This window comes from Copidosoma floridanum, unplaced genomic scaffold (assembly GCF_036245765.1).
Source record: "Copidosoma floridanum isolate Cflo_tuat_1 unplaced genomic scaffold, Cflo_Japanese_pri ptg000007l, whole genome shotgun sequence".
NCBI lineage: Eukaryota > Metazoa > Arthropoda > Insecta > Hymenoptera > Encyrtidae > Copidosoma > Copidosoma floridanum.
Genome location: NW_028321884.1, coordinates 11,268,243 through 11,285,523, shown reverse-complemented (window position 1 = coordinate 11,285,523; position 17,281 = coordinate 11,268,243). Strand labels below are relative to the sequence as shown.

Here is a 17,281-nt window from a genome sequence, read left to right as displayed (position 1 = left end):
TATACTTATGATATGCTAAATCAGTGTCCATTGTATCATAGATATTAAAAAGCAACGGACCAAAAATCTTTCAATTTGTTTACTATAAACAATCGTAATATTTATCAATAGTGAACTTTTTTCAGACTGTTAATAATAATAATTATGATAATTAGTAATATAATATTAATGTCACGCTTACAAAAGTGCTTCAGTTGTTTCGAATGGCTAATGTGTGTAATTATCACAAATCGTAAAAAAAATTTGGCATCATTTTTCAAAGACAATAAATGTAGAGTCAATGACGAAAAAATTTCCGAATAGTACGCATAAAATCAAAAATAATAAGACTAATTTTGATTATTAGAAACAAATGTGAAGTTTCTGCGTACTTGTACATTACTGAAGCACTGGCATTTGAGTTCACTCGCAATATGTAAGTGTTTTGTAATAATGCGATTCCATCCCAGTAATTTTTCACAGCTAAATATATAAATAAACAAAATTCAATCCTTCGTGAAAGCACAAAAGGTACTCCGAAACTCGCAAAAATCAAAAAAACTGAAAGAAAAAAAAAACCTTCGCTTTGACTTGATGAGGATATTAGGTGTATGCAAGTCTCATTTGAGCGAATATACCTAAATGGTTAAAAGTTCGTTCACATGTTAAAGTTTAGTCTCCGCTTAGAAATGAAGTAGATTATTACAGGCATCGAAGAATTTCGTGATCCTATTTTTCGAAACGACAAAATAAATAAAAATAAGACAGCCGATCTTATGTGCAGTAATCGAATCTTAGTATGAATTTGTAATTCTATGATATTTGTCAGATGTAAATGATACACATGAGAGATAGAAAAAAAAGTGATTTTAATTGTAATCAGTGGATAATAAAACGCGCAAATAAAATGAAGCAGATTTGCGTGATTAAATTCCACATTCAATTAAACGATAATAAGCAACATCGTTCGTAATGAAGAAAAAAAAAATAATAATAAAATGAATAAATGTTGCCTTTCGTCAAACAATTATAATAGTAAGTGTAAGTTTTGAATAACGTTACGTGTAGCATTTTATGTATGACACAAAAAAAAAGAAAATTTTAATGTTACGAGTACATAAAAAATCCATCATGAGCACGAGTTGTATGTATATCTTTATAATATGCATACGATGACTGGATGTGTTGCAGTTCGTGGTGGATGGTATGGTAAAATGATAGTAACAATAATGATAAATATAACTGTAATAACGAATGTGTTATAAAGATTTGAATGTCCTAATTCACTGGGACTTAATAAATCAATCAAATACTTGAAGAATTTTGCATTTATTGTATTGCATTTATTCTCTATTTCTTTTTTTTTTTTTTTTTTTAATTTTTTTAATTATACCTATTTTACAAGTTTAGTAACTTGACGATAAACCCAAAATTGGAATTTGAAATGGTTTTACCGTTCACAGTTTAAATAAATTTTTCTGGATGATCATTTAATTTTCGTCGGCAAGGTAAGTGTATCTTCTTCAATACATTTCTAAAACCTCAGTATAGGTGCAATATCCTCTACTAAAAGGCATCTAACTCATGAAAAATTTGAGAGTTCAATATGTAAAAAGGCGAAACTCTCACTCCTTTGAGATGGACATTACATTTATCATCACTTTTGATTAATAAATTATGAAAAATGTACACAATTATGTATGTATAAAATAAATTATTACAATGTTTTGTAAAAGTTCAATTTTTAAGGAATATAATTATACCGTGCTGCATTTTTTGGGATCAAAAATGTTATAAAAAGATCAACGAGCAATCAAATAATTATTATATAATATGATATTATCAATAAGACAACAGAAATTTTTTCACCGATGCAATAATTTTTTTTTTTTATTTGAAAAACTTAAAAATAATATTAAATGTGTTACAACTGTTTATGCATCTCGAGTATTGTAGATGGTTAATAACGTATTACTATATGTACCCTCAAAACTACGTCAAAGAGACCTTTTCATGCACTCTTTATTTTCAAGTGAATACATACCCTTCTTATGTAATAATCTTGTAGAGTTGGAGTACTATTTTTCTTTGTGAATACTGATAAAAAAACATCTCCACATCACCTACAGAAAATACCTGCCGATCGATCGGCAAAAATCGACTAAACATTTATTAAGGTTTAATTTTTTTTTTACTATGTGCACAAGGTTACTCTATGACATTTAACTTTATTCATTTAAAAAATAGCTGCTACCTCGCCAAAAGAAGAGTTGACTAGAATTCTTTGAGAAAAAAATGAGAACTAACGTATTTTGCATTACTTTTCCAATATAAAAATCTATTTTTCTCCGCGAGTTTTCAATCAATCGACTCAAATCTATAGGCTAAATCTAACATTAGATGGATAAAGAATAGGCGCACTCTCCTCTCTTTTGGCAAAAAAATAACTAATTTTTAAATCATCAATGTTATAAATTAATACTGCATGTCAAAATAACGGGGTAGGCAGCTTTAATTAAGGTTTTTAAAGTACATACACGTTTTAAAATTAAAAGAAGGTAATGTTTTTGTCAAAATACCGACGTAATGTAAGAATCGACCAGAAATTAAGGTAATAAGTACCTCCTTTAATTTACTTAATCCTTCCATTGGCTCAAAAAATAAGGCGTAGCATAGCTCAGCTATAGGGTTCATTGTTCAGTACATTTGTACAGCATAAAGTACCTAAATGAAGGTTCGCTCACACGAAAGCGTGTAAAAAATTCACGAACGAACTACATTTGTTGATTAAAAAGAGTTTTTTTTTTTTTTTTAGAAAACGATACGTTTTCTTTCGGAATACTTTACCGCACGCAGTTAGTCAACTTTCAGACTTTGAGAGAGTCAGTGAGTTACATTTTCATAGTTTCAACTTTTTAAACAACTTTTGTTTAAGTAAACATTTTTATTAATTGTTTTATTCCGTAAAAATCGACTTTTAACAGAAAAAATTTCAAAAGCAGGTATGTAGTAAAAACAAATTATTTTTCTTTTAATAAATTACCATTGGTTTTTCAGCTCAAAACTTTTATTGCTCTAAGATGTTTGGTAAATTGATATCAAGAATGGGAAGAAAAAAATTCAAGCTTTCAATGTTAAAACTATTTTACTTCTACAATCGAATGCTTGGGACAACAGCTATGAATTTTAATGAGATCTCCATTGAAAATAATATTTTTAAACGCTGGTCGTTTAATTATTCCTACGCTGGGATAGCATATAATATTCTTTTACTGACATTTCTCATTACCATGCAATATTTTACTTCACTAGAAATTTTTGTTGAAGCTTATAAGAATATGAAATTAGACAGCAGCATTAACATGGATGTTTTTTTTAAACTTACTTTTGTGACAGTCAATTTTATCTTGATGCATACTATTGTTAAACATAAAACAGCTATTACTATTTTTACAGAATTAAATTCGGTTAGAGAAACCCTTAAAGGATCGAAAAAAATATTACATAATGACAATTGGTCACTAAGATATCTGAAATACATTTCTTTCATACTGTTCAAGTGTGTTGCGTACAGCAGAGAAGTAATTTTGCCATTAAATTTTATGCTACCGGCCTTCCGTCCGTGGTACTTATTTGATCTGTTGTGTCATCTAATTAAATTGATGATACTGGACGCAATACTCCTTCAATGTGCATTGATTGTAACGTTAATTGGATGCTTATTAAAAATGATTAATTATCATTTGAAAAATAATTTCGCAATGTCATCGGGAGTGACAAGTATTGATTCATACAATCATGTAAGTGAACGAGAAAAATTACTGACACTCATAAAATTGCAAAGAATCTACGTGTCATTGGCTGACTTGTCAAAAGTTATTTTTGACTACTACTCCCTACCGATATTTTTATGTATAGTGGTGAATTTAGGGTTTCTTATGGAGTATTGTTTCACAGTTATCATATTTAGTTTTTACTTGCGCATGACTCCCGTAGGATTCTCAAGATCAGATCTCGTACAAATCTTTAATTATATAATTATGATCTTATTAATAACTCAGTGTGCAACTATGGTAATCAAACAGGTACAATATTACTAATACAAAATTTTCTTTTTTGCTGTTAATGTTTTATAAAGCTGTTATACAGTGTTATATAAATTATACAGAATGAAAGGATTAACCGTACATTGATGAATGGTTTGACGTCTCACGATAGCGTGAAACACAAAAGCATAACATATCAGGTAAGAACTTGAAAGTAATAAATTTATGTTTTAAAAATGATTGAAGAATTACAACAATTTTTTTTAGCTATTACTATTTTTGCATCAATGCAAAAGTGCAGAATTTAAATTTAATTTTGCCGACCTTTTTCAAATAAATGAAAATTTTTTTATATCGGTAAGTGTTTTCCTGCTGTTTTAAAATTACGTTAGAAAGTGAAAAACAATTAAAATACGTTAGAAAAGAATTTTGTACTAAAATGTTATAGTATGTTATATTTTTTCAGGCTATGGGTCTAATGATGTCATACATGATTTCTTATGCCTTTTTGATTTTGGAGACTGGCATGCGTAAAGGTTGATGTGACTAATCCCACCCTTATATTTTTCAGCACTGCTCTCAGAGCATTTTTTTTTTGTTTTTTTTTGTTGTTAATTATATATTATTACAGTTAAAAAGTGAAACAAATATTTTTTTCATGTATCTTTGCATTATATGTCAGAAAAGGGACTTGAATATAAGATGAACTATAAATTTGATTAAAATTTAAATAAATTATCGTAGTATTTCAATTAATTTCCTCATAACTTTAATATCAAGTATAATTTTATTTTTTTCAGTATTCACGTATGTATAAAGATGTTTTTTTTTATTTATCATACTTTTTACTTGTATCGGTCATATTTATTCAAACGTCTAAATTAATTTGTCCGACAAAAAGGACATAAAATATTTCAAACTGACTAATAACAAATTTTTTTTAATTAAGAAAAATTATCTTAGCATGTAATTTAATACCTATATCTGTTTCATATTGCTACAGCCAATGAGGTTGAGCCTTTGCAAATGAACTGAAAAAAAAAAAATAAGTAAAATGGTTTGTATCAATTATTTTGCTAATTTACCTAGATACACTAAGATGTGTAGTAATACATGATACATGTATGGATCCCCGAGAACAGCAATTGAGGGGTAAAATAAAAAAGGGGTGGGAGTAGAGAACCATAATTTGAATTTGCGCGCGGACACCGACACATATACATATACATATATTACAGTGAATATAGCAGAAGAAAAATATGCTAAGCGTAGCAGAAGAGTATTTACTGAGCGCATTTATATTTTATAGGAGCATCAGTAAAAATAAATCGGTATCTCATAATAACGTCACTGCGGCATCACGTTACTAAGCGAAAAGAAGAGGAGAACCGATCAAACGGTGCAGTGTGTGTGACGTGCGTGTTTTATCAAATAATCATAATATCACTTCATGCCTGTAATAGTGTAATCTTGCGCGCGCGCTCCCTCGGCCACACACTTGCTGCCACTGCGCCTTCTCTCCTCCTCCTCTTTTTTTCATTCCACCCGAGCTTTCGGAGTCGCTGCTTGTACTTACTGACAAACACTACCATCAGAAAGGCAAATCGTCAAAATGCTGCCGCGTTTTCTCAGGCCGACCATCACCATCGCCACCCAGAATGGCGCCAAGCAGCTGTCCACTAGCTCCCAGGTCAGTTTTTTTGGTTGCCCTTTTTTTTTCTTCCCACCAACATCTCTCCACCCGCCTCTAGAGCCTTAGCTGCAGTATCTGTGACAGTACGAGAGTTATGCAATCTGTTTTTTCCTTGACGATTTTCAAAGTTAAAAGCTATATATCCTTTACTTGAGTACTGCTTACTGACTTGGTCAAGGACGTGAGTTGATCTTAAGTGGGAGGTAAATGAGGCCTAGGCTACATATTTTGCTGTTGCTGCTGCTGCTGCTGCTGCTGCTCTAGTTCTCTTTGACCTTGTGCAACAATCGTTACAAAACGTAAAGTAATTGGTTCATTCATGAAAATTTAAACCAAGTGATTTTTCGAAATTTCATACTTGTGATGCAAGAGTAAAGCCAAGGGTTTTAATTTAGAATTTTTATTACAGCGTAATGCCAAAGTGGCCGTCATGGGTGCCAGTGGTGGCATTGGCCAGCCACTGTCCCTCTTGCTCAAGCAATCGCCACTCGTCACCGAATTGTCGCTCTACGACGTTGTAAATACACCTGGTGTAGCTGCTGATCTTTCCCACATCAACACTGCCTCCAAAGTCACAGGGTTCACCGGACCAGATGAGCTCAAGCAGTCGTTGAAGGGAGTTCAAGTAAGACGTGTATACGTGTACACGATAAAACAGCCGAGTATCTTGACGTTTCATCTGTTTTCGTGTCTAGGTCGTTGTCATTCCTGCTGGTGTGCCTCGTAAACCGGGCATGAGCCGCGATGACCTTTTCAATACAAACGCATCGATCGTGCGCGATCTCGCCCAGGCTGTTGCTGAAGTTGCGCCAAAAGCTTTCGTGGCCATCATCTCGAACCCTGTAAATAGTACCGTACCAATTGCCAGTGAAGTATTCCAGAAGGCCGGTGTATACGACCCCAATAGAATTTTCGGAGTTACCACTCTTGACATTGTTAGGGCAAACGCCTTTATTGGAGAGGCTAAGGTAAAAATTTTAATGAAAAACAAAATAAATCTTTGTCATTGCCATGTTGTGGAGGAAATTCACTCCCGTCTAAATAAACAATGTATCTTTCCAGGGATTGGATCCCCAAAAAGTTAGTGTACCTGTTATCGGAGGACACAGTGGTATTACCATTATTCCACTGATATCCCAAGCTACCCCATCAGTATCGTTCCCGCAAGACCAGCTCAAGGCCCTCACCGAGAGGATCCAGGAGGCTGGCACGGAGGTAGTCAAGGCCAAGGCTGGTACTGGCTCGGCTACTCTCTCCATGGCCTATGCAGGCGCCCGATTTGCCTTCTCCCTCATCAGAGCACTAAACGGCGAGTCGAACGTCGTCGAATGCTCTTACGTTAGGTCCAACGTCACCGAAGCCAAATACTTTTCCACCCCCGTTGTGCTGGGCGTAAGTACACATACTTTGAGAAAATTGCGTGTGTATATGAAATAAATCGAATTGAAAAATCATTCGTGTTGCAGAAAAACGGAGTTGAAAAGAACCTTGGCCTCGGCAAGCTCAGTGACTTTGAGTCGAAACTCCTCGCTGCAGCTATTCCCGAACTCAAGAAGAACATCCAAAAAGGCGAGGATTTCATTAACAAGAAGTAAATTAGAACCATTAACGAATGAACGAGAGGAAAAAAAAAAAAAAAAAAAAAAAAAACCCGTAATACGAAGCTGTTAGATTGATTTTTTTCAATCCAGGAACTTTATTGTTGACGCGAATTGCAGCATTTACATGTCAATAGTGCGATCGAGAATCATGTAATATCTTGTATTATAAAGTCGATTGATCATAAGAAAAAGAAGAAAAAAAAAAAATTCGCTAGACGAATTTTTCACATTGGCCGATATTTATAATCATCATTGTAAGCCCTTGTTAAATAAAAACCAGTTAGTTAAATAAACGTTTGTTTTCACTCTAACTTTCCCTCAATCGAATATCCTTGAAAACAAACAGTAAACATAACACACCGCGGGTTCGAAAACCCACAACAACAACAAAACAATCTCAAATTTAAGTATACGCTTGTAAGTCCATGAGTTTTAACAGTCGCGTCGAAACGTTTGAAACCATTGGAAGAATACACCTATCTCAAATCGACGTACCAATATAACTCTATAATCGTCTTTTAATTAGGAAACAAAAAAAAAAAACTAATAATGATAAGCGCCCGCAAACAAAAACCGATTAACGAATTCTCAGAGTTTCCGAGCAGCCATCTTCAGTAACCTTAAGTATACAGCTTGGAAAAACCTCGCACTGGCGTCCCAAGAGTGCACACCTCGTGGGGAGTCAATGGCACCGGGTCTGGGCTTTGATTTCCCGGAGTTGAACGACGACGACGACGACGACGACGACTCGGTGTTCGAGAAGACGATCCTGGTTGACAGCGTGTCTTTCATTGTCGATCTCACCTCGTCGTCGTCCTCGAAGGACAATTCATGCAGTAACGAGCCCAATAAGGCCAACGACAACACGTGCTTCGTCGACCTGGGGTCAATCGGTTTTGCGGAAACGCCGATGAGCACCGACCAGCTGCTACAACTACCGATCGTCGGGGACGGCGAGGTGAGTACGACAACGAGCTATGATTCTTTTTTCCCTTCGGATGATCTTTGTACCGCATATGTTTGTCGTCGGCGTTTTCACCTGCAGACGATTCCTGAGGAGCAAAAAACACCGGTCGCACCTCCGACTCCTAAACGTCATCAGAAGAAAGGCTGGGCTGTCGTAAAGCTTTGCAGCTGGTTCGTTCAAAGGTTTATCACCTGGATCAAATGGGTTCGGCTTTGAAACATATCATTACACATATGCACTTCTAAAAACATCCCAATAATTACTCGTTTGTACCCAAATAATAAATATTTACAGGGTTACGAGCACTTGGTTGCACTGGCGAGGTTCGGCAAGCGCAGGGGGGACGAGCTGGCGCAGGTCGCCACTCTGATACAACGAGAGAACTCCCTACTGTTGACCTTGTCCCGAGAAATCGCGCGGGTAATTATCTCCTCGTTGACAAATATACAATATTGTTTCGACAAAGTTGAATGGTATGTATGGTTTTTCAGCTGCGAGACAGCAACGAGGCCCTGGCCAACGAAGTCAAGGAGCTACGAGCAGACAGGGAACGGCTGATTGGTGACGTCGAGAGTAGACTGAAGCACTTCGAGGAGATGATCAGCATCAAGGCCAAGTCGGTGCCACCACCACCACCTCCACCGCCTCCACCACCGCCACCTGCACCAGGCGTTACGCCCTTGCCTCTGGTGACAAAGGGGGTGAGAAGCAGTGGCGAGGGTAAGACGTCGTTTCCCCACCGGCCTTCGATCACAGTCGAGGATCTGATGAAGGTCACGTTGAAGAAGCCATCGCAGAATCCCAAGGTGAGTGTCCCATCGTTCGGTGTGCCTGTGAATTTCCTTTGCTGAGATACGGTTGTCGTGACAGGTGATGGGAATAAATCTGGTTGTAGGAGAGCGTTCGAGGTCCCGTTGTTTCCCTGGACATGCTGCGCAACGTGAAGCTTCGGTCCGTGAAGAAACGTCGGTCCATCGACGTGAGGTCACCTCGAGCCTTCACGAGCACACCGTCGGCTCGACAGAAGCAGGCGAGCCTTAACAGCTTGTCGCCGATACACCGGAACGCCGGTTACGCGCTTATGCGTTTTCTCAATGGTGACGGCCCGGATGCCGGCAAGAGGCCCATCGAATCCGATTTTACGTGAAGTGATTTTGTCCATCGTTTTTTTTCTTTCTTCTTTGTGATACAGATCGAGTGCCTTTTTTTCCCTCCTCTGTATACATTACACGCGTGCGATGCGTTCAATTGTACAATTTTGTGTGTGTGTCATATATACAATAAGCCATTTTAGTCGATGTAACGTAAAAAAAACTCTGCTGTGATATATGTATTTGTCCGTTGGCTTTTGACATTGATTTTTACAAGAAAATGAAAGCAACAGCGTTTTTATTGTATTAGACAGTTTTTTTTTTTTTTTTTTTTGGTTTTTTTTGTTTATTTTTCAGCTTTCACGTGTGTGTGTGGCTTTTACAGTAAAAGTTTATATTATTTCGGTGTAATTGTATTTTAAACTCTAATACATGGAGCATCATATATGCATGCGGATCCAAAATACTTACGAAAAATCACTGTTTTTTTTCCCCTTCACCCCAAATTCATACTTATTGTAATTTTACTTTTTTTCTCTCTCTCTCTCCCTCGTTATCGCGATTTTGCACGAAGCGCGTCCGCGTTATCTGCACCACGCACTCCAAAGTTATTAATTTTGCTTCGAGCAAAAGCGAGTTGATTTGATTGAAAAGTCGCTTCAAACACACACGCATACACACTTATTCTTTGCCTTTGCAAGAAGCAAGAAGTAACATTTTTGCTTTTCTAATCCTGTATCTTTAGTCCCATTGTACAATTCATACCACAATCATTTTTCTTTTTTCTTTTTTATGTTTATGCTCGACTCTTTGCACAATTAAAAATATCAATAATCTTACTTTTAGCATTATCGATGATTACTTTTATACTTTATTCTGCATCAACGAGTGTTTGTCCATTTTTTGCAGTATACTTTTGTGATATAATACTTGAAAACGCGCGCGGGGTCACACGCAAAAGTACACACACACACACACACCTCAACATTGACGCGCTCTTTTGCTGATTTTTCTAATCACCTGACCTTATCTGCTGATTTTTTTTTGCCCCATTTCTTGCCTTGCAAAGCCTACGTCGAAAGTTTTAAACTTAGTTCCGTTCGCACGTGAAATCTACCATCTTAACTTGATTTTTTTTTTTTTTTTCAACAAAAATTTGCTTGTCGCGTTTTTTCTGTGTTCAAAGAAGATTGACAATCGTAGCAAATTTTTTTTTCTACATCAAATGCACAGTATTGCCATTGTCTTGTTGGAATTTTCAAAAAATATTTTATTAATACAGATTAAAGGATGGAACATGACAAATTTATGATACAACTAAAATATTAAAAAATAAAACAAATAACACAAGTAAAACGATGACCAAAAAATAGAGACAGAGTACAAAGAAACATTTATTCTGTCATTTTTTTTTTTTTTTTTTTTTTTTTTTTTAATATCATAAAACTATTTTTATCCATACAAGTTTGAAGTAAGAGAGAACGTATAGTATGCAAACGTACACAGTCGCGGAAGAGAGATCGGCTACTCGGCTAAAACCCGTTTAGTACGACCGCTACATTTGGGACAGCTTCTAAATATTCATACCTCTCGTTACTTTAATTTTTTATCATTGCTATTCCGTACGATGTACAATTTTTTTCTTTTTTTTTTTTCAAGCAGTGTAAGAACAAGAACAACCGTCACTAAGCTAGTTTTGTAGCTTGAATTCTTTCAGTCTACCATGTGATTAAATACGAAACGGTTATTCAATTTTCCTAAATTTTGCAGAGTAGTTTTTTTTTTGGGCAACGTTACCATGTGTGTCGTCAATATTAATTTTTTTCTTTCCCCTCTGAACGAATGCATACGGAAATGGAGTACGGTTACTTTGGCGATTCATTCATGAGAATATAAAAAAAAAAAAACTTGATGAATTGTTATAGTTTGATGGGCATGGGGGTGATTGGAAAATAAAAGTGTAAACGCGTTTAATTACAAAATCAAAATGTATTTCGGAGAAAATATTCAGCGGAACATTTATTATTGCTCGAATTATTTATATATATATATATATATATATATTTATATGTATGTTTGTATATAAATTATACAGTAATAAAAAAAAGAGAATCAGGCAAGGAGATAAGTGTAATAAAAAAAGGGAAATTTTTTAAATACGAACCAAAAAGTGGTTATGGCTTTTCATTTTTTAAATGCTCGACATTCGGAATTTCGATTCACTTGTTTGCTTTTAAGTCTAAACACACATTTGATAAGATGCGATACATCGTTTATTAAATTCTACAAACGAAAAAATATAGTTAATGAGACGAACATTGACATTACATTGGATTAATCGTGATCGCTAAATTTTCTCGTGTAATGCACCTCTGACGGTATTACATATATATAATTTCATCACCTCTCCACACGCACACTAGTAATATATATATATTTATATTTTGCAAAAATTCAAAGCTGAGAGATTCGTGGATAAGAGAATATCTACGTCTCTCTGTCTCAAAAATTAAAATCAAAGGAGAAAAACCATAAAGATATGCAGGCTTTGATTACTTAAAAAAAAAAAAAAAAAAAAACTAATAATTTTGGAAAATTTTAATCCAAGGCATACACTATGCAAGGACGACACTTGAAAGTTGTTACACATTATCTTTGTTCTTTTTTCTCACTGCGCTCGTGGAAAAAAAGGAAACGAAAAAACATGTTGCCGCGCCTTTTATTTTATAAATGCTTGCAATCTCACTATATCGCAGGGTGCGTGTCATTTACATTATTTTTTTTTCCGTTTCTTCATATATAATATACTTCTTTTTTTTTTTTGCTTTCCATTTCTGCGTGCTCCGTAACTCAACATGTGTGATTGGATGAATTTTTTTTTCTTTTCCATTTATAATAGCGGTTTTGTAGTTTTTGGAGTAACCGTACGTGCGTAAACATTATTAAGAGGGTCACGCAAAAAAATTGCTACAGACCTCGCATCGCTCGCTCCCTCCCTTCCCCTGTATACCCCCGATCCCACCCCAACCTCCTGCTTCTTTACTGAATTGATTTTTCATTTTATTTATTTTTTTTTATTTATTTGCTTAATAATTATTAAGAGTTTGTTGGTTGTTGTTCATCATCATCATCCCGTCTCGTATTTTTTTTTGTTGTGTATGCGCGTTTACTTTAAAACACTCACTGCAACTAGAGTTACGATACATCCTGGTCTTCCACATCCTGCAGCTGTTCTTTTTGCTCACCTTCACCTGTTAAACACAGAAAAAAAAAGAAAATCGATAAAATACGCGTGTTGTATGGAAAGGCACATAAAGAACGCAATACTGAGTATGGATTTTTTTGCGCCGTACATGTTTCTATTAAGGTGCGAAATAGCTAACCTGGAGATTTTCATGCGATAACGGGATAAATGACGGGAGATCGAGAGGAAGGAGGCTTTTAGGACTGTACACTGCTGGCCAAGTCTCTGGATGCGTTGGCTGGGACGACGGGTGGTGCTTCGGGAACGGGCTCTAAAATTTGTACTCATCCAACACTCATCAACCTTACTCTGATGTGCAGTGTACACACGCATACACCCACCTACCAACGTTGTAAAGTGCCAAGAGAGAAAAACATGATTTTTAACAAACTAACCCTCGCCCTGCATATCCGCAGTCCATAAGGTAAGATTGTCCCTGAGCAGCTGCATGATGAGCGTCGAATCTTTGTAGCTCTCCTCGGAGAGGGTGTCGAGCTCCGCGATGGCATCGTCGAAGGCTGCCTTCGCCAGGCGGCAGGCTCTGTCGGGGCTGTTGAGAATCTCGTAGTAGAATACGGAAAAGTTGAGCGCTAGCCCGAGGCGAATCGGATGGGTCGGCGGTAGCTCCGTCATGGCAATGTCGCTTGCTGCTTTGTACGCCACGAGCGAGTTCTCAGCGGCCTCCTTTCTGTCCTGGCCGATCGCGAATTCGGCCAAGTAGCGGTGGTAATCGCCCTTCCTGTCTCATCAAACAACAACATTGTCACAAAAACACATACGTATTACAGATCTACAGAGGTAGGTGTTTCAGCAAGACTTACATTTTGTAATAGAAAACTTTGGACTCGCCGGACGACGCCGATGGGATGAGGTGTTTCTCGAGTACGCCGAGTATATCGGCGCAGATGTCCTTGAGCTCCTTCTCAACCTGGGCGCGGTACTGGCGAATCATTTCGAGCTTCTCTTCTGCGCCCTTGGCCTCTTCTTTCTGCTCGATACTCGAGATGATCCGCCATGAGGCTCGTCGCGCCCCAATGACGTTTTTGTAAGCCACCGACAGGAGATTTCGCTCCTCTACCGTCAGCTCCATGTCCATGGAAGCCACCTGCTTCATCGCCTCGACCATCTCTATAAAAAACAATCAAAAGACAATCCACATTAGTTTTGCCATGTATATATACATTTAAACAGAGGATTTTGGGGGAAAAGCCGGGTTTCATAACTTATTCATTAGAGCCAAATTGGGCAATTAATCAGTCACGCGGGTGACGCGCACTGATTAGCTTTACAGTTAGTCATCGGTGGAGTTTTTCTCACGAAGCGACAGGAAAACAAGTTCATTAGCCTAACAAGCTATATCATCAATTTTTTGTTCTCTTTTCCTCTCCAAGTCCACACTGTAAAAGTACGATGGTAAAAAAAAAGACTCATGCAACGTTCTATTGTCGAAAAGCCAGAGTTGGCCCATCACGTATACAAAAGGTGAAAATTACTCGACACGCAACACAAGCTCGTTTATCCATACATTGTTATTGTTATTATGCATACACACACATAAGGTACACGGTATAGTGTACATTTGTATAGCCATGCGTCTGACGGAGGGGGTGGGCGGTAAGGCCAGGAGGGGTGGGCACAGATCAATACTTTCCCCCGAGCTCCCGTGTCGACTTCTCTCTCTCTCTCTCTTTCTCGCGCGTGCCGGCCAGACCCCCTTTTCATGCAAACGGATATCATCCCCCTTGATTTTCAATCCTTACCCCCTTACTTTTATTTTTTTGCTTTCATATGAAGCTATACACCCTCGCGGACAATTGTATACATAATGACGCTGAGACGAATAAATTAACGGAGGGAGTGTTGGCCGCGTTTTTTCATTCAAGACACCAAGAAAAAGAGAGAGAGAGAGAGAGAGTGCAGGTAAGGGCAAGGGCAGTAGGAGGAGAGCCGTATAGGTGCCAGGGGAGAAAGTGGCTTTGATCTCTTCTTTCTTTGGCGCGGAAGTCAATCTTCGGGGGGGAAAGGGGATACTGCGGTTTTTCCCCTTTCATCCGCATTTCGTGGGAAAAATAAGCCTGTCAAACAAGGCCGTACATTCAAAGAGTAACAACTCGGCGTATTATCAATTCAATTTGGAGTCCGTATACATTTGATATCTGTTGTGCTTTTATGTATATACGTACGTGCGAGGCTGATGCATATTTATATATTCCGACGTGTGCGTATGTCTGTACAACCAAAGCGCGAGGCACCTGCGACGACGACGACGGCGTGGGCGGTCGGAAAAATTTATGCCCGCGCCTCTGACTCAGTCGCTCCCGCGCTCCGTCTGTCGAGAGAGCCACCCTGTTTTTTTTTTTTTTTTTTTTTTTTTTTTTTTTTTGACCCAATAGGAATTGATGCGCACCTGATGATGCGGATATTGGAAAATTATTTTTTTAAACGTCTCGCAAACTCGATTGGTTATTTTGGAGCTTCCGCCCTTTCGATCGCTATAGATCGGTCACCCGTCCGGTGCTATGTGTACCCTCGAAGAGACTTTTCTCGAATTCTTTGGAACGCACAACCCGATTGGTCTCTGCAAAAGATAAAAATCTACTCCAACCCAGTACTGGGGAGGGAAAAAAAGGAGTTGCTCCGAAAATAACCCCCAGAGTTCCCAGTCGTGGTGCCTCCTCGAGGACATAATATGTGTATATATAGGTACACCGGTGGCGACCATTCAACGTCCCCATGAACATGACACACCTGCATGTGCTCACACACACGCGTATATTGGCAAAAAGAACGGGAAAGAAAAGGAGGAAGCACGGCTAAAGGAGAGCCACGTCCGTCTGGAGTTCCTTTTGGCCTATGGACTCTTTCCCTCTTTTACGAGAGAAATATATACATGTTATGCAGTGTGCGCGCCTCCTCCATTTCTCTCTATCCTCTGCGCTCCTTTTGCTCCATACGTTTATGGAGCCTCCTTTACGTATGTAGGTTGGGTAACATGACCGGACGATTAATGCAACGTATACACCGTCCGGCGAAATATGGGCGACAATTTTCTTTCTCTCTCTCTCTCTCTTTGTATCTCTTGGCAACCATCGTTACCCAAGTACTTATATGACTTTTCTTTGTTTCTTTTTTGTTCCTTAAATTATGCCCTACCCTCAAAAGCGGCTGCGTAATGTACATACGCTCTATGTGCAAAGGTGTATACATGGTGAGTCTCACTTTCGGAGCAGCCAGCCGCGTGGACGGAAACGCGCGTGCCTCTCTCCCTCTCTTTCTCTCCAACGTAGGTGATAAGATATACGTTGTTGTACCTATAGAAGCCTGCGGCGTCGTCTAGGCTATTTTTCTTTTTTTTTCCGCGTACCTAATTCAATTTGGGGAGCTTTGAGAGAGGAAAACTTTTGGAAAATGAGAGTTAGAAAAAGCGTGAGAGGCATCAGGAGGTGCCTATGGCGCGGATATGTGTATATATATATACAGACAGCTATACCGCGAAGCGATAGAGAGAGGGAGGAGCGACGGAGGCGTCAATCGATCGAGCTCTAGGTAGGCCCGCTCGCGTACACGCTTCTAACCCCTAACGGGCCAACTTCCCGGTTGCGACGATGATGATGATTATGACACTCGCGTTCGTGGGGTTAGAGCCGACCCATGTCTCGAGACACCGGGCGTGCAACGTAGCGAAGTATAGTCAATACACGTATCGGCCAAGCTTATGGGCTCTTAAGTATGTATGCGCGCGAGGAAGGTACATCGAAAAGAAAAAAAAAAAAAAAGAAGAAAGAAAACAACTCACCATCGTATCGTTCGGCTTGCTCGGCAAGCTTGGCCTTGTAGACGTTGTCCTCCCTGTCGTTCATCCTGGAGGCTTTACTCGACTAACGTATATTAACAACAATAATAATAGCAATCACGTTACTATCCACACAATGATCGGGGGGACCACTCTGGTTGTATACTCTCTCTCGGAAGCCGCGCGCACTTTCTCAACCTCTTCCTCGTCGATGTCGTTCTCGTACCTACTTCGTAGTCCGTAGACTCTCTTTGCACGCGCAACACACACTACTACGACCTACACCACCTCTATTGCTCCTCTCTGTGACGACGACCGACAACGACGACGACGATGATGCGAGCGCAAGCGAGAGAGCCTGATGCGTGTGCTTGATCGTTCCGTTCGTGTTCCACCGACTGTGTAGGTATGGTAGGTATACGTCCGTGTATATACCGTATTCCTATATGCTGAAGCTCCAGGTAACGCCTATAATTAATAAATGTGACAACTATTTTATCACATACGAGTATCGGGTTGGTTAAAAAATGATAAAATTGTTATCAATCACTTTGCACCGGTGTATAAATGTGGGTACTTACGTACTAAAACTAGGTGTATTTACGCCCCACCTACAGCCTGTGTCGGTCACTCTGCCAGAAATCACCCTCTGAGATGTATCTGGCGGGCGCAACGCGCAGCTGCTGCTGTTTAATATATGTATATATGTATGTGTTGTCTCCTCTGTTTTATCCGGTTCTTTTGGCGATTTTAACAATGACGCAGTTCATGGTATTATGAACATGGTGACATATGGTCGATTTTATTAAACCATATAAGTAGAATATTTATACTTTAAGAGGTCAATTTTCGGGTAAAAAATTAATT

General features: G+C 38.3%; 3 protein-coding genes across 4 annotated transcripts; 2 read left to right on the top strand and 1 right to left on the bottom strand.

Annotated features, from left to right (window-relative positions):
* Nucleotides 1-5,347: 5,347 nt before the first annotated feature.
* Mdh2 (malate dehydrogenase 2) lies at nt 5,348-7,612 on the top strand. The gene is made up of 5 exons (XM_014360908.3): nt 5,348-5,715; nt 6,128-6,343; nt 6,414-6,686; nt 6,781-7,110; nt 7,185-7,612. Exons 1-5 carry the CDS (start codon nt 5,638-5,640, stop codon nt 7,311-7,313), a joined length of 1,026 nt encoding a protein of 341 aa, XP_014216394.1. The 5' UTR covers nt 5,348-5,637; the 3' UTR covers nt 7,314-7,612.
* Nucleotides 7,613-7,770: 158 nt separating this feature from the next.
* Nucleotides 7,771-9,829, top strand: LOC106645134 (uncharacterized). Of its 2 annotated transcripts, none has more exons than XM_014360919.2 (5): nt 7,771-8,277; nt 8,365-8,490; nt 8,581-8,706; nt 8,778-9,092; nt 9,182-9,829. In XM_014360919.2, exons 1-5 carry the CDS (start codon nt 8,005-8,007, stop codon nt 9,431-9,433), a joined length of 1,092 nt encoding a protein of 363 aa, XP_014216405.2. In that variant the 5' UTR covers nt 7,771-8,004; the 3' UTR covers nt 9,434-9,829. The 2 variants fall into 2 exon arrangements, with proteins under 2 accessions (XP_014216405.2, XP_014216406.2); XM_014360920.2 differs by having other exon boundaries at nt 9,157-9,419.
* A 953-nt stretch (nt 9,830-10,782) lies between these two features.
* Nucleotides 10,783-17,067, bottom strand: 14-3-3epsilon (tyrosine 3-monooxygenase/tryptophan 5-monooxygenase activation protein epsilon). The gene is made up of 5 exons (XM_014360916.2): nt 16,996-17,067; nt 16,418-16,882; nt 13,443-13,749; nt 13,017-13,360; nt 10,783-12,628 (listed from the first exon to the last, which is right to left on the bottom strand). The coding sequence occupies exons 2-5, from the start codon at nt 16,479-16,481 to the stop codon at nt 12,573-12,575; spliced, it is 771 nt and encodes a 256-aa protein (XP_014216402.1). The 5' UTR covers nt 16,482-16,882; nt 16,996-17,067; the 3' UTR covers nt 10,783-12,572.
* Nucleotides 17,068-17,281: the final 214 nt, after the last annotated feature.